The sequence below is a fragment of the Larus michahellis genome, chromosome 6 (genome assembly GCF_964199755.1).
Source record: "Larus michahellis chromosome 6, bLarMic1.1, whole genome shotgun sequence".
NCBI lineage: Eukaryota > Metazoa > Chordata > Aves > Charadriiformes > Laridae > Larus > Larus michahellis.
In genome coordinates, this window is record NC_133901.1 from 2,312,380 (window position 1) to 2,340,322 (window position 27,943).

General features: G+C 42.6%; 2 protein-coding genes across 9 annotated transcripts in view; one reads left to right on the forward strand and one right to left on the reverse strand.

The window, feature by feature from the left end:
- PIK3CA (phosphatidylinositol-4,5-bisphosphate 3-kinase catalytic subunit alpha) overlaps window positions 1-14,941 on the reverse strand; it is a 40,197-nt gene extending 25,256 nt beyond the window's left edge. For 3 of the 7 annotated variants that reach the window (XR_012587451.1, XR_012587450.1, XM_074590335.1), the window contains exon 1: window positions 14,686-14,941. The gene's annotated coding sequence lies outside the window, so the exon portion shown is untranslated. Of the gene's footprint in view, window positions 1-46; window positions 67-3,198; window positions 3,382-5,148; window positions 5,319-14,321; window positions 14,459-14,685 lie in introns of those variants that run through there. The other 4 variants (XM_074590336.1, XM_074590337.1, XM_074590338.1 and 1 more) reach the window with 4 other exon arrangements.
- A 359-nt stretch (window positions 14,942-15,300) lies between these two features.
- Window positions 15,301-25,189, forward strand: ZMAT3 (zinc finger matrin-type 3). 2 transcript variants are annotated; one of them, XM_074591498.1, is made up of 7 exons: window positions 15,306-15,444; window positions 15,732-15,830; window positions 19,667-19,992; window positions 21,561-21,680; window positions 23,458-23,624; window positions 23,736-23,836; window positions 24,846-25,189. In XM_074591498.1, exons 3-7 carry the CDS (start codon window positions 19,723-19,725, stop codon window positions 25,055-25,057), a joined length of 870 nt encoding a protein of 289 aa, XP_074447599.1. In that variant the 5' UTR covers window positions 15,306-15,444; window positions 15,732-15,830; window positions 19,667-19,722; the 3' UTR covers window positions 25,058-25,189. The 2 variants fall into 2 exon arrangements, with proteins under 2 accessions (XP_074447598.1, XP_074447599.1); XM_074591497.1 differs by lacking the exon at window positions 15,732-15,830 and having other exon boundaries at window positions 15,301-15,444.
- The last annotated feature ends 2,754 nt before the right edge of the window (window positions 25,190-27,943 follow it).

Sequence of the window (27,943 nt, forward strand, 5' to 3'; positions counted from 1 at the left end):
GGACCACAACCAAATGAAATATTTACAACACAGACTGAGTTTATACCAGCAGTCTTTTAAGTTCAGTTCCACGATGCGGCTGTAGGAGCCCATCTTCCCTCTGCCCAAGGCGTGTGTTCTCATTCTTCATCACGCTGCGGCTCCCTGAGCCAGCTCCTTACAGGGTCAGATGGATGAAAGTGGCAGAGAACTACTCACTTTTCCTTTCTTGTTTTAGTTGCCTTAATGATATCATCATGGAGTCTGCTGAACGCCAGGGTCTACCCAGGGGAGAGAGCGTGACTTCACGCAACAGTGCTGAGCTTCAAGTATGGTGGTTTGTTCCACTGCAAGTTCTTCCTCCCTCCCCACCAATAATTGCTAACAAAGAAATCTAGGCAGGGCTGGATGACACAAATACATATTAAACCCTTTGAAGGCAAGTATCTTTTCAAAATAAGTGTCAACCTTGGCTTTTTAAAAATTTCAAACGTTAAACACCAACTCAATGCCATTTCATTAAAGGCTTGCAAATGGTCCAAAATCTACCCTCTTTTTAGAGCAACTGCACCAGAACAGCAGCTTTTGTTTGAAACTGGGCTATAGCCACATGCTGGAACAGTGCATATAGTCACTCTGTGTGCGCATTCATTTTACTTGCACATGTAAGCACGCCTCCAGGGTTTGGATTTGGAAAGCAAAAATGTAAACAGAAACAGTTTTGAAGTACAGTTGGCAGCTTGTGTTTCTGTGTACACTTTGAAATCTGGAAGGCTGCCTGGAATAAACAGAATCAATTATGTTCTTCGACAGTAGAAGAACTATAATTTTAAGAGAATTCTAGAGAGAAGTTATTTAAATCCAACTAAGGGCACAGGCAAACCCTTCAAATGAACACTACATCACACCTGCAATCCCTGACCTTCCAAACTTAAACTTCCTTCCCTGACCTCAAACTCTTTTCCCCAGCTAAAAGCTTTGGGATAGCAAGATGGTTAGAAAGGCCAAACCCGAAGACACCCACTGATTAAATCACGTTCTTTTCAACTCATTACAGCCCTCCTGATCCATTCAGCACATCCTCTATCATGAACCTTGCTAAAGCACCCAACCTAGAAGTGATCAAATTCTGAAACTCCATTCAAAAATAATAAATATACATGGAGGAAGAAAGAAGGAAGTTAAACAACATACCTCCCAAAATACTGATTCCTACTTGATTCCAGATACATTTATCATATTAACGCTAATTTATATAATCTATTTTCTTATAGGATAGAAATCAGCTAAGTCTGATATAGTCCCTTTATTTAGAACAAGGGATTCCAAGTTTAGAAAATTTGGTTTTGGTAAACTATGACATTTTATTACCTCACAGCACTGAATCGTGCAGAACCACAGCAGCATGGTTAACTCAGTTTCATTCTATTGAATATTTTAATACAACTTGCAGCCTACACTTATTTTTCCTAATGCTTTCTTGATGCCATACAAGCATGTTAACTCTGAAAAGGCTTACATGAGATGATTATAAAGTTTGTTGTTACTTCTTCTCAAAAGAATTCCTTCCCTTTAAGGAATGGAGCTCAGTGAGGGAAAAATTTCGTAAGAATTGTACTGCAGGAGAGTTAATGTTAGTTCCTAACATTACTATGCAAAAAAAAGTACTATGTTCATGATTTAAGCAAACTAAGCTTGGGACAAACTAACTTGAGTCAAAACCCCACATATATTTTCCCCTAAAGACATCTGAGGCTCCTGCAGCTGTTTTCACCACTTTTACATATAAAAGCCTTGTGCATCTATAGTTCAGCAGGATACTCCAGCAGTAATTTTTCCACTGTATTTTTTGTACATTAACATTTTGCCATAAGAATCTCCAACAGCAGCACTGATCTAAGTTTTATGTATCTTGCTAAAAAGAAGGACTGTTACCCTTCAGCACAGACGGAATCTACACCACAAACCCAAGAAATGACCTTCCATGAGCTCTTCTATCAGAAAGCGTGGGGAGCCCTTCCTTGCTAACAGAACACTCATTTTTACAGATTACCTGTTTATAGATTAGATAAAGTGAATTGATTTTCACTGTCTAGAGATTACTCACAAACATTCTACCGATGACACGCAGACATCAGTATTTGGCAATTAAGATATATGTGTATATATATAAAAACACAGTTAACTGATAGGCCTTTTTCCCCTGTTTTGTAAATTATCTGTGGGCATGCTCTCCAAAGGGAGGAGCTCCACTTAACATAACATGTATGTCTTATAAAGCAGGTGAAGACCCACTGTGCGAGTCTGTGGGGGGGGAAATTTGTTCACTTTAGGAGACTTATTGTTAAGGCTGTCTGCCATCAGCACAAGGACCTACAGTTTGCAAGAAGGAAATTCTTCCATCTATGATGTACCAACTAGCAAGAAATCTAGCAAGCATAGAAGGAAGCAAGAAGCAGACGCATACTGTGCTGTAATACTGTATTTACTCTATTAAGTGTACAAAGTATGGGATGCTTATGCAAAGAGGTATACATTCCAGTGATGAGACAGAACTGAGTAATTCTGCATTGCTATAAACATCAGCTAGTGTTTCAAAAATCAATCCAAGAGCATAGACTAAACACTCAATACAATTTTATCAGTCCGTATTTGAAACTGAATTAGTCATTCAGTAAACTACTACACTTCAATTAAAGTCCATTGGTTTTTCCAGTCATAAGACAAATCCCATTACACTGTTTCAGAGACAGGATGTGGCAATGTTTTATAATAATTTGCAGTATCTTTGGTATCAGAGCTGCTCATTAGGATTTGTATCTGGATTTGATTTCTTTTCCAGGTAGAAGTTTCCTCTAGACACTTAGCATTGCTTTAAGAAAAAGTCTTCTACTCACTAAACAATCCAACTACACTTACAGATTCTGATTTACTGTACACTCATCTGTATGTTATGATTTTCTCGGTTCCCTATGAAGCTGACAGAAGTATCAACTACAGGTATGTTCCCAAATAAGATTTTTTTAAACTTCTGTGGAATCCCTGAAACAAAAGTTATGGGGGTAGAAAGGGGGGGATAAAAAAAAAAATTCTGGGACAAGAGTAACACTTTTCAGAATGCAAAACCTGTATTCCACTTTGTCCCAGACATTTCAAACTTTCTAAAAACCAAAATGTTCTATTTTCATCTTCAGACACATCAGGCACTCCAAAACTCACCATGAAGAAAACTGGGCAGAGTTGCCTGTCTAATTTTGCTGCTGTCCAAGCTCACTGTGTGGTGACAGTGAAACTGTCCCTGCCTAGATATTTTCAGTGCTGTCCTTTTGTTCTTCCTGTTTGCCAAGCTGGCCTTTTTCCAAAATCCAGGAAGACACGTACAAAGATGTCTCAAATTGTCCTCTATGAAAACATTATTACACACAGATTTAAACAGTAGCAATATCGTTTTGTTTAGAATAGAAAGCAGGAGACTGCTGCATTGCAGTTACGTCTTCGATATTTCTTACATATTACTTTCATCCTTATTATTTCACAGAAAAGGCGCAGATACCCAGAATTGCTTATCTGATCACAAACAGCAGCTCAAGGGAAACAAACACAAGGATTTAACACTGTCAAAAACACACCCTCTTAGCATTTTGTTTCCTTCTGAAACAGGCAAGTATTTCCAAACACTACCAATTTTATTCATAGTTACCTACAATTTCTCCCCTGCAGAAAATAGTCCTTAGTACCTTTGCCTTGTTCTAGGCAGAGCTAAAAACCCTAACATTACTGGTAGCATCTGGAGAATTATAGTACAGCAAAAACACAAGATCATTCTTTCCTGTGAATGCAAAATCTCACTGAAATTAGTGAAAAGAAGTTTCAGTTTACTTAGATATGAGAACATGGGTTGACTACATTTCAAAGCTGGTTTCTTTAAAGTTATCTTACATGCAGATTTGTTTGTTTGTTTCAGAATGTAATATTCTTGGATTTTGGCTGTAGTGACTTTCAGATACCAGGAATAAAATTAATGGTGAGGTCATCCTGAAAAAAACAAACAAACAAAAAAAGAACTCACTATAAAGTACTGTCCAAGAGGTAATACATATGTATATGTGTGTGTGTGTGATCTATTACTGAAAAAAATATAGGATCAAAGAGCTGAAACGAGAAGATGAACAGTTTAAAAATATTTACTATTGCTGGAGTCTTTTTTTTTCCTCCAAGAAAACCAAAAGACCCTTTGTAAATTCTTATTTTCAAATGCCCTTGCTCGCCCTCCCCCATCCACACAGACATATTGTTTATAGCTTCACTCAGTCTCTGGGAGCCATGAAAACAGGATCACGAGAAAGAAACATTTGCAAGTTGCTGGTGACCTCTACAACTCCCACTACGATTGTGCGTTTTCCCTAGGGATCCCATGACATACTGAGAGCAGAATGTCTGTCCCAGAACATTTTCTTCCAGTTAAAGACAGATTATTTTTCCTTTTTGTTAAAGAAAGGAAAGCCTAGAATTAAATCTTCCCTTTTTAGTCCTAAATCAGTCAGTAATTCCATTTCTAGCTTCACCTCAAAGGAAAGGACTTTGTTATTTTTAGAATACCAGCAGTCATAAAGCACAACAAAGAATTAGAAAAGCAACGCATCTTCTCTTTACATTTCACATATCTGCTTACTCATTACTTCAACAATTAGCTGCGTAGCAGGATGAGAATCACTCTCCCACCTGGCTCTGTTCTGGTTGGAGCTGTTCCTCCACAGCTAGGTGTGCACTCTGAAGCTCAGCGAGTGGCACTCAAATTCCTTCACGCTCTTTAAACAAAAAGCTTTAAAGTTCAGCAACAAATCAGAGCAACATGCCATTTCATACAAACAGAAATAAGGTTTTCCTCTGATTACATATTCTTCTTTAATATTCTATTTTATATGGGTGACCAACATTTTTTATGTGAACATCAGAAAGAACATGAAGTAACAGCCGACCACAAACCATCTTCTGCTCCTTACTACAAATACTAAGGGCTTCAATATCAGGTTTTGCATGCAGAAATGTTCTGCTTTTGGAAATTAGTGCAAGACAGTGTAAACAAAAGATTACTCTAGAATGTCTTTCATGAAACTAGGTTAGATAGGTAACAAATACTGAATATATATAAAACCCATAAAACTCCACCTTAAATAATGCTGTTTACTTTTCCTTCCATGTTTCTTCCCATCCTCCCACCTTCCTGGGATATCTGGAACCCAGACAGCAAACAGGATCTTTAAAAACAGGAAGTGCTGGCACACAGACAAGGACAAGGAGCAGAGTGAACCCAGGTGTTCTGCGCTCTGCTCTAGTCTGAATCCTCACCCAACATGAGCAGCCGCATAATGGAGCCACGACTCAGATACCGGGCCCTTCCTAGTGCTAATCTCGCCCAGCCACATCACCTTGGCTTTTAGAAGTAACTCTCCCTGCTGCAGCAAGATGAACCTCCAGTTGTATTGAAAAAGACGAAAGATTTCCTCTCCCACTATCCATACCTAGAAGGGCAGGGAAAGACCTGCAACAAAACACTTGAGGTACTGCAGTCCTCACACCGCTACGCTCGCCTCTACCACAAGCACCAGTATCAAGAGAGTTCCATCTACAACGTTCACCCGACCAGCTGCTCTGGGTGGAAGGCACAGAGAGGAATGCGCGTCCATAATAAAGTTTGACTGAGATTAGGCTCCCTGGATACAAATTTACACTCGTCTTTACTTAAAAGATCCACCCTGTAAGCCCTTCCTTTCCTAAGAAGCAGATGAAAAATACATGGAACTCAGAACGACTTACAGCATATTGCATACTTCCCACATAACGTTTCTTAGGATGGAGTCTGACAGCAACTTTAAATTGAGAAAAAAGGGTTTCTTCCGTACTAAATTACTCCAGTCCCTGAAAGCGACTAATATGCAAAAAAAAAACCCCAAAACGTTTTGAAGTGGCAGTGGATAGCAATATTTTTGCTACTTTGCAGATTTTTTAATATTAAGCATACAACAGTGAACTGAAGACAGAAGTTTCTGTTCCATAATCCAAATCTAAATTAGTTTTCCATTTATTCTATCTTAACTGACTTCTGTAGACAAACAGTGTTTATAGAAGTTTAGTAGGTTTAGTCTGCATGGACTTACTGAATTCTGTTAGCAAAAATCATTATGTTTTATTTACTGGCGAACAGAGGGATGCAACTTCACTTTTGATAGAGCATTTTTAAGGAACCACATGCCTCAGCAAAAGCCATGGAAGTAGTTTTGTTTTCTTTGTTTAAGCTCCTCAACTGAAAAAACAACTCAAGACATTCTCCATTGAGGTATTTCTTAACTCCCGTTTTAAAACCATTTGTTGAGAGAAGGAAATTTGGGGTAGAGTTAACACAAAGGCACAGCCACCTTAATGAAAAATTTCAGTTCTGCAGCTAAATAGACTTGTCCTATAAACAGCTGAAATTCATACAGTTCTTAACAAAATGTCCTATACAACGACACACGGAACAAGACAGCAGGCAAACAAACCCAGTGCTTCGCAAGCTCTGCCCTGTAGAAGTAGTTGCCTTCTTCTACACAAGCTATAATTGCAGCAGGAAAAAATACTATGGCTTTTCAAGAGTCAGTTAGAAATAATGAAGTACTGCTCCCTAGTAGACTTGTTTGTGATGCAGAGTAAATGGTGACTAACTAAATATTTATTCAGCAGTAGATGATAACCCTGCTGAAAGGTAAGCACCATCAGTTTTGCATAAAAGATTATCACCAGACCTTTATTTACTACACCAGCAGCCGGCAACTGTCCTGCTTAGCCCACACACCAAGCATGTGCGTGGCACAGTGGGATACTACTCAGCTGCAGAGCATTTAGCACAACTACCTGCTCCCATGAGGCTTCCTGTCCCTAAAGGACACAGATCACTTAGGTGTATTGCACCTAAGGCATCAGAAAACTGAGCCTTCTATGTGAAGCAATACTGAATCATTGATTTTGTAAGCATATTTGACTGCTTTATATAAATTACAAAGAAACCAAAGTTTCTCTGAAACCTTAAGGAGTCTAAGTTTATTCTTGTTTTAGCTGTTGACTCTGGTTGAATACGGCTTTTCTCTGGATTTACAGGTTGAATGCCAAAGCAACAGTCATGACTCTTGAGACACTAACACATTTGCATTTGTGTTTAAGCACAAACAAACATGATTCATTGTGACTACGTATGTCATCAGGTCCTGCATGCTTCAGCCTGAAGTATGAAAACAGCTATGGTAAACTGTGACAAATATTTCTTCAGCATGTTTAATCAAATGTTTATCACTTCTGTACGTATCTGTTAGAAGCATCTGCTTTGCAAACCCTACGTTGTGCATCCAAACACAAACACATGACTTCAAGTGTGGGGCTACTGAGACACTAAGCTTGTTGTCAGTGCATCCCTTTTTCCTGTACTTCAAGCTGTTACCCAAATTGTTTCTCTAATGAGGTCAGGGTACCAACAATTGGCATTTACTACATCTGAAAGAAATGTCTAGTATTTGCCTAAATAGATAATGTTTGCAATTAACATCAACTTTCCAAAAAAGAAAGTGACATAAGCTCATAGGTATTTAAACAGTGAATAGCAGCAACATCTCCACAAGATTTTAAAGATTTCTCAACTTTCCAGCTTGGAAAGTCAGTTTCATACCCAGATGAAACACTTTGAGACTAAGGCACATGCTGCCTACTACTACAATCAGAGCTCTGTAAGAGGGATACAGTAAAAAGAATGAACTTTATTTAAGGAAGTCAAAAAGATACTGGCAGTAGCCTGTCACTGCTATTAAGAGAACTTTACACATCTGCACAAACAAGGAAGTATTTTTAATACATGGTTCTCTGGAAACATTTCGTTAATGTTTTTGTAGGTGTGTATATTCAAAAAGACTGAAAGCAGTTTTCAGCGTGGTGAAGTTTAACCCTGGGATAGAACAGAAGGCCACAAAAAGCTTAAGTGTTTTGCATTTAATTTCAAGCCATAAAAAACACCAATTAGGGAACGGTGACTATATTGCAAATCATCTTTTTTTGTTGTTTAAATAAACAACCTGGTCACATACTAGGACAGCAGGAGATTAGAAGCTATAATAATGGTTATACTTCATATATCACCTCGCAGTTGCTCCTGATACTATCCTATCTGCTGATGGACAACGAACAGCTTGGAAAAGAGGTGACGAAGAAGAGTTAAAGAGCTGGATTGCAAAGTAATTTGACAACACATTTAAAAAAGAGTTTCCACAGACAGGAATAAGTTTTGCTAGCCTTTTCTTCATGTATCAACTCTGCCATTTTGCTGCTCCTTGGCTTCCGTTTTCATCCTTTATCTCTCGGTGGTAATTATGCCATCTTCCCCCCCTACACATCAAAACTTTCCAAGCTGGAGGTATCTAAGATCAAGGGAGTGCTGCTGAGCACTGATAACAACATCAGTGCTTTATCCTCCATTTCAGAGCAAGTTGAAGAGGAAGACAGGTTATTAGAATTTTACTAACCACAACCTTGGTAAACAGTTAAACAGGAAAAAAAACATTCTAAATTAAAATGTAAAAATCAACTTTAAGTGCTTTCTTTTAGCTAGAGACCGCTTAACAAAAAATGCAACTGGTTAAGTTTATCATCATCTACAATGACAGCATTTCAATTTCACATATTACTATTTTACGCCAAAACAGAAACATAATTTATTATAAATCAATCTTCGTAACGAACTTGCACTCACAGGCACCCTATTTGGACACGTCCTCAATTATACACCACAATCAAGATTATTCAAGATGTCTGGATGTTGCTTAAAAATTAGCTCTTCCACTCAGACACTAGATGTTTTCTAGGGACAAGTGCTGTTCTATAGTACTTAACATCAAAATTGAAGGAGATTCCAGAGGTGACAGCATGAAATTTCAAGAAGATAAAATACAATATATTAATTGCAATCCTCCCACCAGCAGAGACCGCCCAGATAAACTGGTAAGTGGAACTGGTTGTTCAACATCCACATAAACATTTCAGAAGGCACCAGAAGAAAAATTTTCTGTTTTATTCTACTTTTACAATCCAGCCACAACGTTTGCTGGGAACATAAATACAAAAATTAAGAGTAAGTGTTATGTTTTATAATCTAAGCAGCTTAATGACCAAAACAAGCATATATTAGAGTATTGTTCGGAATGGAAGTTTTTACTTTCCTTTTCCCATAGGGAGCCATCTCTATCTAGAAGCTTCTTATGTTAGCATGATTAACTTTAATCTTTTAAACTATGCCTGTAGTCAAGAGTCAAGTTAGTGTTTTCCACCCTTAACGAAAAGTAACTTAATGGCACGAGCACCAAAGCTGGATAATGACATACCTCATCACACAAAGCACATTTGTTGAGTTTGAGAAAGAAACAATTAATCTCCATTCTGCTTGCTTGGTAAACCAGTCTTTACTCTCTGCTCATTCTTACTTTTTTTGTGCTGGTATTTTCAAGTGTTTAGTTTGCCTACATCTTTGCAGAGATCAGTCTCCTTACTATTCTAGTAAGTCAGGCGTCAAAGTTTCAGGATATAGAAAATTTTGTTCTACTAGATTCAGAACACAGAACAGGTAGGTATTTCTACTTATGAAATGCTGGATCTTGAATATTTTATTTTCACTAACATTCAAGGCTTCTTGCATTTGAAGGATGTTCGAGAATTTGTTTTTGTTGACTGATAATAGCTAAAAGAAGGAATAAGGCTGCAACAAGGAGTAATTTTGTGCTCACAGATTTAGTGTCCTCTGCAAGAAACTATCAGCTGTTTAGCTGTGGGTCAAGACACTTTCCCAAGACAACAAATGCAATCTCAGCAGAAAATCCATGCTTCTGGAAGGATCATGACCCAAGTTAACAGCAAGAGTTAAACGTCAGGAACAGACTTGGAACACACTGCTGCAAGAGTCATTCATCACCATTAACTGCCACATTAAGTATGGCAAAAGACTAGATAATTAGTATGGAAATAACAAAACCAGTTAAGTCTCAATGACAGATAAGTTTTTCGACATGTAGTACAATCTAGGAGGCAACTTTCCAGTTTTCTTTTTTTCCGTTGGGACTTTGAAAGAAAACACCCAAGGGATGTTTCTCTACATTTCTTTGCGTTAGAAGAGGGTCATAATGTACAGCCAATAACGTGACTCAGCCGTCTCAAAATTTCAGGGAACTTTACAGTAAGTCTTAGTCAATTCAGTAAGTTTCCTGTATTCGACAAATACGCTTCATAGGTCACTATCCTCAAAAGCTAGATTTGCAAGCATTTCTTTAATCAGGAGCTGTAAGCAAAACCGACAAAGTTTTCCTACATGAAATACATAAATATAAGTTAATTTAAGGAAATGTGTTAGTGGGTAGACAAAAAAACCCACCACAATCCAAAACCCAATCTCTCTGAGGTGTAACTAACCTGCTACTGGTAAAAAGCAACGGGGCATGAAACAACAGATCACTGAACCTTAAGTTCTGTTTGACCCAACTGTTCTTAAACTCGACTGCAGAAGTAGTCATTTACTTCTATCACTGCAAAATCAGCAACACGCCAGAGAGGCGAAAGCTTCGCTTTACATCATTTTCTCCCCTTTAATTTCACAGAGGTAAGCTTTTTTCTTCGAATTTTATTTTTACATTTCTAGAGTTCAGGTATTTGAGCATAGTTTTTTTTAAAAACAGACTACGAATATTCCCAGCAAGCGTCCTTGGTCAGTTATGCCTGCTAAGTGCTTTTATTCCCCACTTTACTGGTTTTAAGAAAAGAACGCTCTTAATAAGAGAGCAAAAGTTACAATCTCCACGGTCCCTCACATTTCTTGTTTGAAATACACACGGTTCTTAGACTGCCTTTCACAAAATCTGCATCACAATTATCTAGAAAAATACTTTCTCAGAATTGAAGTGTAAATGCATGCTATACAAAACAATACAACATACTGCCTGCAAAACCATTAAGTACTGCTTAAACTCAGAAGACAGATCCAGAATTACATAGACTGTACTCCATCTGCTGCATTTCCATTTGACCACAACTTTTCTTTTTTTAATAGTTTAATTCCCTCTGCCCCCTAGTTGGGCCTTTTTTTTTTTTTTTAACATTAATACTATAGCAGTGCTGCAGGAAAAAAGACAACAAAACAAACCAGTTACTACCTCAGAGCATTACTTCTGGTTCATTTAACACTCCATTAACCATTCAGAAATAGATTTATAGAACAAATTCAGTTGGAAGGAACCTCTGGAGGTCATCTGGACCAACTCTGTACTCGAAACACTTTACATATATTTGGTGTCCAAATAAATACTAAAAGAAACAAATCTATATATATTCCCTCTCTCCACTGCTCACATTTGGATTAGGATACTACAAAGAGAAACTTGTAGCAGAGTTCTTTGCCATGACACATTCAATTTAAAGGGCTAAAGAAAATTCCCATCCAGTTTTAGCGTAAATATTTTTGTGGCCTCTTCCAGATGTAGCTACAGTTTCAGACAGGCATCATCACTTGGAGCAACTGGATGTCTGGCTTTTTAAAAGGATGAGACAAAACTCCTACAAGCATGGAATGCAATGCATGAAAAGCTGCAAAAAACCGCAACAAACCCTACCGTAGCTTACACTACAAGCCATGAGTCTGTTTCTTCAGTTAGACAAAGTACAAACTCTTCTTCTTTCCCTAATGTTCCCCCTCAAACTCAATCACGCACACGAAAAAGGCACATATGGCACATTTTCCCTCAACTCAGAGATTTACTAGACTTCACACATTTTTCAGTAATTACAAAACAGTGAGTAATAAGACAAAACCTTAGTTTTATAATGGTATGTTAAGACTAAACTGGAAAGACTAATTTTTGCAGTATTATTCCTGCTCCAGTTATAAACCATAAAAATCTTTCCTCACCAATATCAGAGTTCAAAAAAATCTTAGCTTCCCCCCACCCAAATACAATATTTTTTCAAATGTCCTATTAACTACAACCTTTGTTAACCTTGATTACCGCACTCAACTAGGCAAAGCAAACCTACATGATACCCACTTACAAGATGCTAGTATTTCTTGTATGATTTGGAATTAATGTATCATCATCCCCGTTTCCTTTCCCCCCAGAACAGGCAAGAAAAGCAACAGCAGCAGTTTTCTATTTGGAAGCGACTGATATTTGCAAGGTGTTCAGATATCTGAGTATTCCTGGTACCTAGGAGAATCTGCACCAGAAGTCTAGAAGCCTACATAACGAATTGACTATTTATGTACAAGATTAAGAACACGGTTTTTGCAAGCTAAATGCCAGCCTTAAGCTTGTTGTCTAGCCGTTTATAGCTAACTTCAAATTCTGAGTTAAAACTATTATGATCATCAGGGTTTCTCAAAACTGTATTACGCATGACCAAGCCATTACAAAGCGTACTACACATTTGAACCTGAGGAACAACTGTCATCAGAAGGCCCATTCTTTACGTGATAACAGCTTTTAAAAGGTGTGATGGTCTTCCAATAACTGGAAGCCTCGACGATATACTTGGTCTTGTGAGATGGCATGATGGTAAAGCGTGACACCCTTGCTTGTTGTAGAAATTCCTATTCTAAAGCCTCCAGAAACTTTTAAGTGGGTTACCCACGAAGAAGTATCCCCCATTTGCTTCCATAAAGCAGGAATAGCCTGATCCTCAGAGAAAGAGTTAACCAAGTATTGAACTACTTTATGACTTCCAATAAAGCACAATTGCTTTGTAAACAGCTCAGCTACACCACCTTTCCCAAAGAATACTCCAGAAAAGAAAAAGCACCACTCAGTTTCATTACTTATGCAAGTAAACTACAACAAGAAGCAAAACAAATTTGCCATTAACACAGAAGGACAATTTGAAGCTGTGAACAACTGAAACACCTTGGCATGGACCTGTAGGCTGGCCCTAGTGTGCTTTGGAGAAAAAAAAAAAAGAAAAAAAAAGAAAAAGAGTGAAACACTGTCTCCAGTTTGCTAAGAACAGCATCAAGTTAACACCTACAAAATGCGGGGCATCTGCTCCAGTCAAACTAACTGCAGCTCTGAAGCTGTTGTCTTTACTACCCTAATGAAAAAGCAGAATATTTCATGGATCACATAAGGAATTGTGTGGTTTCATAAATTCCTCTTCAAACACTATGAGTTTGGTTGGTGTGTGGTTTGTCTACATGATGACACTGGCCAAAATATGCTTCCAAATAACTAACCACTCTGGAAAAGTTCGCCAATGTTATTGTTTGAGAATAAAGTCATTTATCCTGAAACTTTAAGTTCACATGGGGCTTTATTTCAGAACAGTTTATCTAGTCAGTTCCCCACAGCAGACAAACCATTAAATCCCATCATCCCAAGTACTGGAATATTCCTAGGAACTAACAATGTTTACACACAACAAGAGGTGGACTTTGATTATTACACTGCATTATAGAATTGCAGCATGGAAGCAGCTGAAGCAACAAGCATGAGAACATCTCTATAAATTAATTGTGAGGCAGGAGAATGATTCAGGTCATGATCGGAAAGTTTCTAACTTTATCCAATGTGATGAATTTGAAAGCCTGCTATAGCTCAAAGCAGGGATGTCAGGGCACAAGTAACTAACAGAACAGAGCCCAGATTTCTTCTATTAAGTACTAAAAAATCCAGATTCAGAATCCAGTTTACTGCTCCTTGAAAAGTTTGCTGCAGAACACTCCTAACTGCAGAATTAACTCAAGCAAAGCCCAGACTGTCCACTTTTAAACACATACTTTCCTTGTTTTGAATATGCACTGTAAACAGTTTATAAATGTGTTCAATCACACTTTTAAAGTCAACAAGGAAAGCCTTACAGAGAAAAAAAGTTTACAGACATACCAGTAACAACAGCAAAAGTAACAGCTCGGATACCTTAATAGCTTGAGGAATGTTGAAAACAGCAACAAAACCCCCAAAGAAAAACAAACATGCAGTTTGTATTAGTTTGGTCAGAGTTTTGTTAACATTGAGTCTACTAGAAAATACACGAGTACCAGTAAGAAATAGCAGTTTCATATTTAGCATCAATAAAAATAGAACTCTGGATAGTATGAAGTAAGAACGGAGTTTCTACGGGAAGCGTAGATGTGAGGCTGCCACCGTAACCGACTGCAGCTGGGAACAGGAGATGGCATGCCACCGATCCCCACACACACACACCCAGTTGGAGGAGGCTCTGCTCCCGGTGCCACCGACTAGCCCAACCGTGAGCCTACATACCCTCCATCACAAGAGCTGCTCAAACATACTTACAGAAAACTGCTATATTTCGGGGCTGGGGGAGGCACAGTCGAAAACAACAAATCGCTACAGTTATTCCTCTCCCGGGTCGCGTCCATGCGACGAAAGACCCAGAGAGCAGGATTCGGCGGAAGAACGCCTCGGAGCTCTCCCGGGTGAGGGAAGCAGCCGCTCTCCGACCCCCCTCCAGCCACCCGAGGGTGGTGCTTCCCCCTGCGGCTGCCAGGGACGAGCCAGACGCCGCGCAGCCCACAGCAAGCGGCGCTCCCCTCCGCCACCGTCCGGCCAGAGGGCCGGGAAGCCCCTCGACGCCCCAGAGAGCGCTGCCCAGCCCCGGCAGAGACAGGACGACACCCCCCGCCTCCGCCTCACTCACCTCACAGGCGCGGCCTCCGAGCCGGGCCCGCAGCCGCCGCCCCGACGGGCCGGGCTGGGCCGGGCAGCGCCCCGCCGCACTCGCAACCCCTTCAATCGCCTCCACCACTTCACCCCTCGCCGGGTGACCGTCCCCGGGGCGCTGGCGGAAGCGGCGCCCCCGCAGAGCCGCCTCCCTCACGGGCAATAACAGGAAGGGAGCGGGGGGCCCTGACCCCGGATGGGGATGGCGTCCGCCCGCCCGCCGGAAGCGGAACGGCGTGACGTCACCGCGCCGCCCGCTTCCCGCCTCTCACCCCCGGCGCCCTAGCTCCCCCTAGCGGAGCCGCCCGGTACCCGCAGCACCGGGGCCTGACTGGAAAACGGCGTTTCTGAGGGGAATAACGGGCCCATGCGGGGTTCGGGGCGGGACGGGGCCGGACAGACGCTGCCGCTGCCCCCTTTATGGTCGTAAACTCATTAACAAGCCTCCGCGCCCGCTCCTCGATGTTTTCTTTTTGACTCTTCTGACACCCGACGGGCCGTGCCGTGCCGCGATGGGCCGAGACGGGCCGGTACCGGCCCGTCTCGGCCCATCGCGGCACGGCACGGCCGCGCAGCCGCCGCCGCAGTCCCCGCCCCGCCGCGTTGCGGTCACTTCCTGCAGCTGGTCCCGGTACCGGCCGTGCTCGCCGGCCCCGGCCCTCCCGCGGCCTCGGGGAGCGGCTGGAGTCGTGAGGGGGAGAAGCGGCCTCAGGAGGGGGGGCCGGGGCCGTGCGCGGTAGGTGCCCAAGGGCTGGGGGAAGGGGTGGCACCGGGTCGGGGAAGGGGGGGGCGGTTTTGCCGGTGGGTACCGTTTTACCGGGGGATTCGACGGGTTTTTGCCCTTTTCAGAGGTTGTTTAAGCTGCTGGGGTGGTGGGGATGGCGGTGTCTGCCCCTCCTTGGTGCCGGCTTTATTTCTGCGTTGCCAATTCTATGGAATTCTTCCTCAGGCTGCGGTTATTTCAAGGTAACAGATACCAGGGGTTTTATTTTATTTATTTACTTATTTATTTATTTTCCTTAGACTCCATCCCCAAGACTGCAAGGCATGCAACTTTGCAGAAATTTCTGCTAGGATGTCAGGATTTACAGCGTGGTTTCTGATACCCCGTTGACGTAAGAGGTGATTAATGCCCTCTGTTTCTGGGTTGCTAAATATGTATCCTCATCAGCAGAGTGTTAGCGGGCCCTGCGCTGTAAGGTGGAATTGTGTATGATGTGTGTTTGTTTTCGATCCCTGCAGCGTTATAAGATATTAAAAAATTATACTCATTTGGTGCGCTGTCTTCAGTCCCTGCAGCATTATAAAATGACCCTGCCTTTCAGGGTGCATTCTCCAGTCCTATTCTGTGGCCAAGGGTAAAGTCTCTGGCAAAGTTAGGTTAAGTGGTGTCAATGTTTTGAGTTACAAGCGGACTGGAGAAGAAATGCTTTCTGTCTTGAAAAAAAAAAACCAGCCACCAAACCCACAACTTGTTCATTGTTTGTATAGATTTCTGTCACTGTTATTAGTTGCCCCGACTGCATTTAAAAACTAATTCTGGTGGGAACACATGGCACGTAGATACCTGGTTGTGATTTACACTTCTGGCCAAGGAAGGTCACATTGTGTATGTGCCTTCCCCACCAAATGGTGCTCAGATTTAAGGCCGTACAGTTTCTTTCACAGAACTTGTGTGTGTGAGGGTGGTGAGGCACTTGAACAGGTTGCCCAGGGAAGCAGTGGCTGCCCCATCCCTGGAGGTGTTCAAGGCCAGGTTGGATGGGGCTTGGAGCAACCTGGGCTGGCGGGAGGTGTCCCTGCCCAGGGCAGGGGGGTTGGAACTAGATGATGTTTAAGGTTGCTTCCAACCCAAACCATTCTATGATCTGTGCCACCAGCAGTGCCTGAGTACTACCAGGCTGTGGTACTCAGGGCATGCAGGCTGTGTCTCCTCCTTCAGTGCTGCCCTTGGGATGTCCCAACCTGGAAGCAGTGAAGAGGGCTGTGTGCCTGTCTGCTTTCCACCCACCTGAGGACAACTGGCATGGAGTGAAAGTACATCCTAGCTGTTAGGGCGTGTAGGAGGAGGCATGGCTGAGATCGGAGAGATGCTTTCTTGAGGCGGAATGTCTCCTCAGCTCACTCTGGAGAGCTGCAGGTCCTGCCCTGCCTCGGGCTGTACTGTTATGGGTCCTTGGTGACGGAGGTTCCTCGTTCCTTTGCCATTTTGTAGTGTAAAGATTTTGCAGCTTCTCATGTGAAGGGAAAGGAGGAGTCAAAGATGTCTTGTTACCTTCTGCTGGACAGGGTCTCTGTAGCAACCAGCAGTGGGGGTGAAAGCGACATGTAAATAAGCTGAATTTGAGTGATGATCCTTTCTTTTTTCCTTTTAAATAGTATCTGTAGGAAAGAAATTAACATAATTTGAGCAATTTCAATGATGAAAGATGACCGTTAGAAGAAAATCAGTTGCATATGCCAGGCCAAGAGTTCTAATTTTAAAATTGCCCATGCAGTCTTAATTTTATCTTCAGACTACTGTTTACTTTAAGAAACAGTAAACAGCCTCCCAGTTAAAGATTTTCTAGAATATTACATTATGCCTTTTCCCCTGGGGACGCAGATCCTGTAAGCACTGTGTCCTCTCTTGTATATGACAAATCCCATCCATGAGAGTTGCGTATGGAAGACTTGATGCAACAAACACTCATGCAAAATTAAGCAGATGGATCCCAATTGCCATTTACTGTAGATCTCTTTCTATTGCTCTGTGAAGTATTTAGCTGTAATTTACTCCCGTTTTAAGGTAAAAGGCCCATTATGGTGGTGAAATAAAACTCTGAAGTTGGATGGCATGCTTACCTGCTTGCATAGTTGATCTAAACTGCCTCGATAGGCCTGCGTCATAATGTATTTAACCATCATGAATATAAACTTGTTCTGTTAGTAGCCCCACTGAAATCAATTGGACTGTCTACAGAGTACTAGCCGAGAAAACTAAAGACAGCACAATCTTTGTCCATAGTTCTGCTTAACCACGAATGTGCCAAATGTTGGGAGAGAAGTTAGGTAACACCACAGCATTTACATTGCTGATGGATGACTTGCACCACGCCATTCCTGTGTCCTGTCTTCCTTCTTTGTCGTGGATTACATTTTATCTTGGTTCAGTTAGTTTTCATGACAGAGGTTTTGATTTTGTTTTTATGGTCACATTATGTTAGCTTAGCTCTCCTGGAATTTCTCAGAGCCTTGATGGTGGAGGGCTATTTAAAAACGTAAAAAATTCCGGCAGCTCTTTTACTTTCTTAAAAGCTTGTCCCCACAGCAATGCATGCTCTTTTTTTTTTTTAATTTCTTTTTTTCCTTACCTTTAGTTGCTAGCAGTAACTAAATTGCCTTCAATCTTGTGTTATTTGGAAATCTGTTTTTAGAGGTAAACATTTCAGAAATGCTGGTGTCACCCGAGTGCTTTAGTCCCACTGATTTTTTTCTTCTTTTTTTTCAAATTCTTTTTTATTTTTCTTAATAGAACATAGACCTCTCTGGAGCCAGACTTTCAAAGGTAATACAGTACCTAAAAATGCAGGCATCAACTGGGATTTTCCAGAGTTTGAATTTTTATCTTCTGCTAATTTTAGCAGATTGAAAATCCCGGAAGTTATCCCAGATAAATGCTATCTGCTCCTCCAGGTTCCTAAATGCCTTTGAAGTCAAATACTATTTTCAAAAGCCACTCAGGAAAAAAGTTCTGAGCTGGCATTTAATTTACCTTTCCCTAATTTTCCAGAGGGGTTATTTTAAAATGTAGATGTGGCTCACTGTTTGCTTAAATGAGCAAAGCCCATAATGTAAACGTGGTGGCTACCAATGCAGCACTAGCTGGAAGTGATCAGCAAAGGCCAAGATAGTGCTTCTCTTGATCCCAGCGTAGCCACGAACAGGATTTGTTATGGTAAGAAGCTAATATGACATTAACAAAAGTAGCTGTGCCTTGATTCATAATACCACTGTTCTGCATTATTCTAGGAATGTTCATCCGGGCTTTAGATGTGATTTGTAAACTTTAATTAAATAAGCCTCTTGGAACCCCTTGTTGGAAATGTAGTGTTGCTTCTAAGAACTTGAATTAACCAAGAAATAATTGAATAAAGGTTAATATCGGATAAGCTCTCCATTTCGCAGAAGAAGATGATACAGTTTTAAATGTTGCATTGGTTGCAGTTAGTACAGGAAACACGAGAAATAACTCAAGGTCATTCAACAAGACTGTGGAAGGAACAATCCCTTGGGAGCTGACCGCATACAACAAGGTGTGCTCAGGTTGATTCACACTCTTCTGCTTTTGTTGACTGACTTGAGAAAAGTTAACCATAGGATATCTTTCCTCAGGAAGGTCTTTGTGAGTATTTTAGGGATGTGTGCGTGTATGTATTTTGTATCTACCTATATAAAATAAATCTGCTTTGAAATATTTGGGTATTTTTAAGTCATCAGTGGCAGTAATACACTGTAATATTTGTTTAGATCTCAAAGCGTGACATTGTCCTTAGGCTGCCAAAAGAGGATGTGGCTAGAGGTTGTATCCCTCCCGTTCCCATTAATGCAGCCGTATGTGCTGTGCATATTTTATGTCGCATGTCCTCGCCGTCGTGGAGCAGTGGGCTGTGTGTGCTGTTGATCAGGTACTATGGGTGATCAGGAATCTCCTCCACCTGTCCAGGAGGGTGCCATGGGGTACTAAAAACTACATTTTGGACTACATTCCATTTCTTATACACGTATCTCTTAATCTGTCCCGTGTTGTCCAGGGTGCTGCTCTTTCTGTGGGGTAGAGTGTTATAAACTGACTTTATCCTGCTTAGCATTGTGAAAAGGCATAAAGTAGAGGCAGTGAAGTTACAGAAGTTGTCCCCTGGCTCATCAGTGTTCCTGTTAGCACTGCTTGTTTCAGCGTTTGTGTCTCTCTGGTCTAGATCTGAAGAAGACTCCTCATCCTTCAGAAGTAGCATGCCCACAGTCTTCCTGGCCAATGATTCTTCTACAGCAAGCAGGACTTCTTCCTCATCCTGAGAATCCTTCATCTCTTCCTATGTCAGTGGCTACAAGGCCAAGAGCCAGCTCACCATTGTCCCCACCAAAATCTCTCGGACTGGGGCCTTCTTTTCATCACACGCAAGAGGAAGAGCTTGCAAAGGTGGTGGAGCAGGACCCTATGTTGGAGGAACTATGTAAGCCCCTGTGCTGTAAGCTTTGCAATGTCACTCTGAATTCAGCACAACAAGCCCAGGCTCATTACCAGGTAAGGAGAGTGGCAGGAGGCACAGCTTTCAGGGCTGCTGCATCTGCAGCTTCTGCAGACGTACCTGTGCCAGTGCGTGCACTGGCAGTAGCGTTGCTGTGGTAGCACAGAGCTGAGTGTGGGCTAATGCACAAGGACTAACTTAGCTTCTCAAGGGGATTTTGAGTGCTGCGTTGAGGTGGCTGTACACCTGCAGCAGTGTTTGAATTAACTCGTCTGAAGCTACTTCTGCACCATCTAATGAACCGAAGGCTGTGGGTAGAACTGCTCTGTAGACATATCTTCACCCTGCTTGAATTTGCTGGTTGTTCAGACATGCTGCAGGGCTTTCATTTAAGGTGTCGCCAGTGGAGTATTTTGCAAAAACTTTGTCCACAGGGACAGAGAAGTAGTACCAAGATGGCATGGGTGGAAAGACAGACACTCATACTTTTCCTTTGTTTTATGTGATCTGTTTTCCACCCGTACACTCATCCAATAAAACAGAACTACTGATTCCACAGACATGATTTTGTAAGACCTAGACAGCTGTTCTCTGCTGGATCCAGAAGTGCAGTTAGGGAAGGGAGCTGCTGCCATGTGCTCATCACTGCCTCCTTCCCGAGATTATGCACATGACTGGTCTGCTGATGGGGCCATTTATGCAAACTTTCTCTCGTCTGCTTTGGACAGCATCAGCTGAGCCAGCTCAGACCAAATGAGTTTTGTTCGGGCTGGTCTGGTTGACTCGTCTGAAATAGGTTAGGGACTATTTGCATATGCTTCTTTGCTGAGAGATTGAGTATTTCACAGTCATGTGTTACACCATTTTACTAGTACCCTCTCTCACTAGTGCTGCATTTGTGTGACAGTTGGAGATACTAGCTTTCTCCACCAGCAAATCCAAAAGGGTGGTTGTCCATATCCTCAGGACACCAGACCCAGATCTCAGATTTGCTGTTGGCCCTGAAAAAGTGTTATTGTGCCAGTGAAGAGGGGACAGAAGGGCATTTATAGGACATAACTTGCATTTATGCATATGCCTTACTGTATATCCACAATGCATATGCATACTCTCGTGTTGCTCTATCAGGTTTTCAAAATACCACAAAGAGCTATAATATATGTTGTCCAAGAGAAAATTAAATATGAAGCAGACTTTTTTAGATTCAATCTCATGTTTTAACTCATGCTTGCCACCTCCTGGAAAGAAGAGTGTGTGTGTGTGTGTGTGTGTGTGTGTGTTCAGGCTTATCAAAAAGCTATGCAAAGCAGTTAACGTTTCATGTTTAAAATACAAAATACTCATTTTAAGTGAAATGGAAACAGATTGAGGAACTAATTGTAACCTTGTTGATTTGAGAAAATCAGTTCAAAATGAGGCCCAGTCGTGCTAGGTGATGAGCATTTTGGTGAAAAGGGGGGATGGCAGCATCTCTCAAGTTCAGAGCTGTTATTTTCCGAGTGACAGCTCCTTTACCTGAGGTGCCATCTTCATGGCCACTTTCTTGTTTCGGTCTCTGGATCCTTTTTCTTTTAGTGTAAGATACTATTATTAGGACCGTGAGTAATCTGGGTTCTCTTTACAGGGTAAAAACCACAGTAAGAAACTCCGAAATTACTATGCTGCCAATAGCTGCCCGGCACCTGCCAGAATGAGTAATTCGGTTGAGCCTGCCCCACCTCAGGTTGTCTCCCTTCCAGCTCAGGTAAGGCATGGGAAGGTGTCTGAGATCATGCTGCTTACTTGTCACCTGGGCCCCAATAAGGATAACTAGATCTTACGCTTTGAGGATTACTGCAGGAGTTGGGAAAGAATTTTCCTTGTGGTAGTACAGGATGGTAGAAATAGTCTGTTGTGAGCTGTTTGCTCTCCTTTGAAGATGCAGATATCGATCTGCCCTTGCAGCAGAATATTGGACTTGAAATGTTCTATTTCTGTATGGCAAATACTTTGATTCCTAGGTAAGTCTGATGTGCTGCTGATTATGGTTGTTTAAGGGCAGGTATAAAACAGCATTGTTGGAGCTGGATTTGGACACAAGGGTGTGGCACCCGCCCTACACAATCATCCCTCCATTGTGTGAGGGAAGCCTACATGGAAAAAAGTGCTTAGGTGCTCCTACACCCATTGCCCAAGGCTGTTATCCAGTTCCTCTTTTGTTGCTCATTTTGCAGTGCTCATTCCTGTGTATAGTGTGAACGGATGGGTCCCTCCGTGATCCAGATAGATTAATTCTGTCTCAGGCACGTTAAAGGCAAAAGAGATGATTTTTGCTTTCTTCTTCGTCACTTCTGATTGTCATGGGACTTAACAGCTAACCTGGCACTTGCATGTGACTGTGCAGGGAACCACAGCTGGGCTGCGGGGATCGAAGCTGTGCCTGTCATTTCCCAAAGCATAAGCCTCTGTTGTCTGTAGAAAAGCAAAGAGGATTTGCTGTAAGCGGCGGGCGGTTATACATGCTGTCAGAGCCACCAGAGGGAGACTCGGTCCCATGTAAATTGACTTTGTGTCTCACAGAATGGAATCAAGAGGGCATGGGGTCCAGTCCTGGGTAGTGGGACGTGGGTGCCGTACCTGCTAGGATATCTGATGCATGTTTTAATGGAGAAGATGGTCCGTGGCAATAAAAAGACGACTCTGGGGCCATGTGAGCATTGGTGTTGTAACACAGAAGTCAGAATTGTGTGTGTCTATAAGCTTGAACAGTATCAAAGGAGACATGAAAGAAACTTGACTTGGCAAGTGCCGCAGTGACATGGCTGTATGAATCACTGCTGCTGCACTGTTTACAAAGCACTTTTCTCTGGATGATACGCACCGAGGAGACGTGGTTGCTGCCCCAATCAGCGTGTGGTCTGACCACACAGGCAAGGTATCCTTCATATGGCAGGAGCTATGCCTGTGAGGCTGGGTCCTTCCTCTGAAGTCTTGATCCCGGTATCCTCTTACCTGAAGGGTGAGGATCAGAGGTTTGGCAGCTCTGCTATTGTGTTTTCAATCTCTTAGTGTGGTCAGGGAGCTGTGTAGAGACAGGGTACTGTGGAGAGATTAGGTACACTGTAAATAGGGGAGAGGAGCACCTTTCCCACCGAGGAAGACCCACTGAAAGGTAAAGTCACTATTCATCAGCTCCCAGCAGTCAGGAGTAGAGGAGTTAAATCATTGCTGTGAAGTAAACAAGCCTCTGTAGCTATTGCAGAGGTACTGGCGGTTTGTTCAGGTTGCTCTCCTCTCCATCTTGAGATCTGATTTGCCTAGATCTCGAGGAATTTTCAGATTCTCCTGGAGATAAGGCAGGGAGAATGAAGTTCTTCTAAGAACAGTTTGGGGAGCACTTGACAGTGTCCTAATCCATATGCTCTAATTCCAGCTCTCTTGTTGCCTGATGAAGATGATACTGGTCTCAGTCCCTGTGATTCAGACATTTCAACAATTTAACCTTCTTGTATTTCACATGCTGTCTCTCCCTTTGCTGCTAGATGGGATCCAGTAAACCAGGTGGCCGAGTGATCTTGGCCACGGAGAATGATTACTGCAAGCTTTGTGATGCCTCGTTTAGTTCTCCAGCTGTGGCACAGGCTCACTACCAAGGGAAAAATCATGCCAAACGGCTGCGTCTTGCAGAAGCACAGAATAACTCATTCTCGTAGGTATTGTTCAACTTCACGCTCAGGCTGAAAGCATGTGGCATTGTCTCTGGCAGTCTTTTTCTCAGAAAACTCTGAATTGCAGCTGTTCGTATTTGTTTAATCTTCAGGGACGCATCAGAACTAGGCAAACGAAGGGCAAGGAAAGAAGGGAATGAATACAAGATGATGCAGAACAGAAGAAATATGTATACAGTTCAAAACAACACAGGTAACTGGGAGCTTGCATTTGTTCTATAGTAGGAATAATAATGAATAATAAACAGACTTGTTTTTCTTCCATTTCTGAGGTCTTTTTTAGCAAAGACAGGTTGTGAAAGGAGCTGGTCCTAGCTCTGCTGATCCTTCATGTTTGCATGTTTTTTCCCAGCTGCTAAAGTTGCTTTGTTTTGTCAGCCTGCTTGTTAGTTCGGTTTCTCAGTTTGTAACTTAATTTACCATCTGCCTGTCTCTAAGGCTGCTCTAAGTGGTGACAATTTTCCTGCTTTATTTTCTTGGCAAGCGGCCAGGTGCCTTGACTCCTACTGTAGCACATTGACCTGTGCTTGCACTCCCATGACCAGAATGAGAGAGCATGTTAGCCTCCCTCTAAGACCATCTGTTCCTAGAGTAGAGTCCTTCCTCAGGTATTAGGTACTAACTTTCCCTCTTTACTAGGATTTAAAGTGTGTTTTATAGTGTCCAGCCCAGCATCTGTTTCTCTTTTTCATTTTGAGTTGTGTTATGAGCACGTATTAGCTGAAACCCTGATACTTGGTGAAGCTTGGTTTAATCATGTCCTAACCACTGTCATGTGGAAAAGATAAATCTTGTAAAGTTCTATTAAATACCACTTCGTGATTATTTTAAACTGAGGCAGCTTATTCTAGTCAAAAGACGGTTCTAATTCTGGAATTGGAGGGTTAAGGGGAAAAAAAAAAGTCTTATTACTGAAATGATTAGCTCCTCATTTTCAAAGCCCTATTGATTCTTAGGAAGACTGGGGCACTAAGCCCACTCTACTGCTTTAGAAAGTACCAGCAAGTGCCACTCCCCTATGTGCTACACCCCTGTAAATCTGGATCTCGGTGGAGAAATCATGTGGGAAAATAAGGTTCAGACTCTAATCAGTTAAAGCAGCTAATCTTTTTAGACATTTGTTGGACTTAGAAGTTGTCACTAAGCTGCCTCAAGGTTTTCTTTTCGTATAGATAAAACAGGTCTTTCTGTTGTCTCCTCAGGTCCCTACTTCAATCCCCGCTCACGCCAGAGGATTCCTCGGGATCTGGCCATGTGCGTCACCCCCAGTGGCCAGTTCTACTGCTCCATGTGCAACGCAGGGGCCAGCGAGGAGATGGAGTTCAGACAGCACTTAGAGAGCAAACAGCATAAAAGCAAGGTGTCCGAACAGCGGTATAGGAATGAGATGGAGAACCTAGGCTATGTACAATGACGCGCCACCCTTGGTAGTAGTTTGCAAATAGAGCAGCTTGTCTCTCGCCTGCTGTTTGCCACATGCCCTGCTTTGTGCTCCATTTGATAGGAGTATGCTCTCGAGCTATACATGTAACACCTGCAAACTTAATGGTATGGTTAGATTTTTTTTCTATCATAGTTGGCAGGATGACGCTGTGCAGGACATGAAGTGTTTTCGATGTTTGTTTGCTAATTATCTAAGGCTCTTCATTGTATTGAGTGGCGGGGAGGACTTTGTCTCCTCCCCAGCCTTCTGCATGAATATGCAAAGCCCAAGAAGTGCCGGGAACTTCTGTCGTTCTACCACACAGGTGGACCATGTGCAAAGCCCACTCCCCTCTTTGCACACCATAGGGCAGTGCTCCAGAATGCCTCCCTACACCAGACTGAATCTCTGGGCAGCTTGTAAAGGAGGGGCAGGAAGGGGGCCTGTGAATGTGTGAATTAGGTGGTGTACTCATCCACAAATTGCTGCTTGTGGCCCCCCATTACAGCCCAGAGTAAGTTCTTTCCACGTCCTTGTAGAAAGGCTGTACATACCTCTCCTCCTTGGAGGGTCATGCCTCTTACTGCTTCCTCCGTGATGCAGATTTCGTTCTGAACATCTGACATTGGGTATCAGCTGATTAGCCCCATTCAGGAATACTCTATTCTACCAGTTAACCATGAAAAAAGATTCTCGGTGTTGTTGGCTGGGCACCTTAATGCACTGTGGGGGTGGCTCATCTCCCTGAAGAGAGTCTGTGGGGGTCTCAGTGGCTTGATGAAGTGAATCGGAAAGCAGGCCTGCTCAGAGGAGATGTACTCTGCTTTGATTCTGCCTTAGACGGAGTAGGACTGAGAATAGGTTGGAAGGAGCTGTCAGCTGTAATTTTCTTTGCATACTGATGTAGAATAGAGCAAGCCTTGGTCTCTGGCCTGCAGCTCTATTGCTTTGGGGGAGCAGGGATGCCTGGACCTTTGGGAGTGGATATCGGTGTGTCCCACTTCCGTGGCATTCCCTGGACAAAGCCCAATGGGTGTTACAGAGGAGAGGTGAAAAGCTCCCTTGGACTAGAGCTACCAATATTGGATGAATTTTTTTCCCTCTTTTTTTTCCTGTCTGTGAATGGGTTTTAATTCCATTCCTTGATGTGAACTGCACTGTTTTAGGGACCATCAAAAATCCAAAGTTAGATAGGATGTAAATGTCAGGGGTGATGATTGTTTGAGTAACAGCTTTTTGGCCACGCAGAAGTGTTCATGAAACTTGTTAAGTAACTTTGTAAGTGTAGAGAAACCCACAGGGTGTGTGTCTGTTTTGATTTTCCTTAGCAAAAGTAGAAGGACCATAAAGAGCAGAAGCAGGGCTGACATTTATTTTTCTGCTCATGTGGGTAGATGTGGGGAGCTGCGATTGGAATCCAGTTCACGGTGTTTCTCAAACGTTGGCTCCAGTGGCAAGTGCAGCACGTAGGTAACCTCCGTTGGACCTGATTCACCACTGCGCTGCTACAGCTGTACGCTGGTATAGCTTCATTGACTTCAGTGGCAGGTGCAGCGAGGGTGTAAAGGAAGCGTCACGGCTTGTCTCTCACTCCATTTTAGGCAGTAAGTTGAATTAGATGCAGCTCCATTGGTTTCAGTAGTATTTTACCAGGGATAAGCTTTACCTAGTGCATAATGTTGAAGGTAGCTCCCCCCACTCCACTTTTTTCACCATTCTGATCCTGCCTTTTGCTTTTTAAAAGGACTTTCTTCTTGCCTTAAAAATTAAAAAAAAGAGTAAACTAACAAAAAATCCAGATGATTCTTATTCATCTTTCTAGTCCACCTCAAAAAGGTTTGTTGCACTTGGCTGCTCCTCAGAAATCGAATATTGTTACCTTTAGCTGCCAGAGCATCAGGTAGTTGTACAACCTTAACACAGCCTTCCTAAATCCAGGCAAGGTGGGCTCTTGCACGGTAGTCGAAAGCAACTGCCTGCATCATTCCATGCTGATCCTGGCCCTGCAGGTACAGGCAGAGCAACAGACATCCTCTTGCTCCTCCTTTGTGCAAAGACCGGTTACATAGGGTTTGTACACTGGAGCGCGTTAGAAAGTAGGAGGACGGGTGCCCAGGTTGCAAAGCACTAACTGTGACAGCCTGTAAGTCTGTTACTTCTGTGCTTTCCTGCCCCTGGCTCACCCTCTGTGTGGCCTTGAAGAACATTCTCCATGCAAATATCTCTCATCAGCCTTTTCCCCTCATCTTTTGCAGTCAAACAAGGGCTCTGGTTTTCTCTTTGTGTTCTGTCTTTTGTTTTGCTAGTCTGATATCACTGTGCAGGGACAGAGGGAGCTGGATGAGCCTTACCGTGGTGTGTTTCACCAGAGTGATCCCTGCGTTGTGGTTAAACATCCCTCCTGCTGTAAATTAAAGCGTGGCATTTCCTGCAGGCTGCAATTAGTAGCAGAAAAACAACACTTTGTAAAATAAGAGCTGGATGAGCTGTAGGTGCTGATGTTGTCTAGCTTATTGCTAGGACCAAGAAGGTGTTTTTGTCTGCTTTCATGTGTCCCAAAAATCAACCGTTCACTGCTATCCTTTGGTTGCTGCTCCTGCTCCCAGCCCAGCAATTTGCTCCTCATTTGGCATTTCCAGTGGCTGCTGGAGGTATCAAAACTCAGTTTGCTCCATGTGCTGTTACCTCCTGGTGCAAACGTGCCACAGCACGCCAGTGTGCTGGTGCGTTTGGGAGGGTGTGCGAGGGGGGCTGTTCCTGCGGGCTCCTCTGCACGGGGCTGAGCCTGGTTTTGAGGAGTGGCTGGAGCCTGCCATGAACAGAGAAGCCTGAAGCTGCTTGGTTTTGTTCAAGGGAGTACAACTAGTGAATGTCATC

What these genes read in the sequence shown, in the direction of transcription:
- ZMAT3 (XM_074591497.1), top strand. Translation starts at nt 19,723, where the DNA reads ATGATTCTTCTACAGCAAGCAGGACTTCTTCCTCATCCTGAGAATCCT. An exon ending in AAGCCCAGGCTCATTACCAG is followed by an intron (nt 19,993 to 21,560) that starts GTAAGGAGAGTG and finishes TTCTCTTTACAG; the next exon opens with GGTAAAAACCACAGTAAGAA. An exon ending in TACAGTTCAAAACAACACAG is followed by an intron (nt 23,837 to 24,845) that starts GTAACTGGGAGC and finishes TTGTCTCCTCAG; the next exon opens with GTCCCTACTTCAATCCCCGC.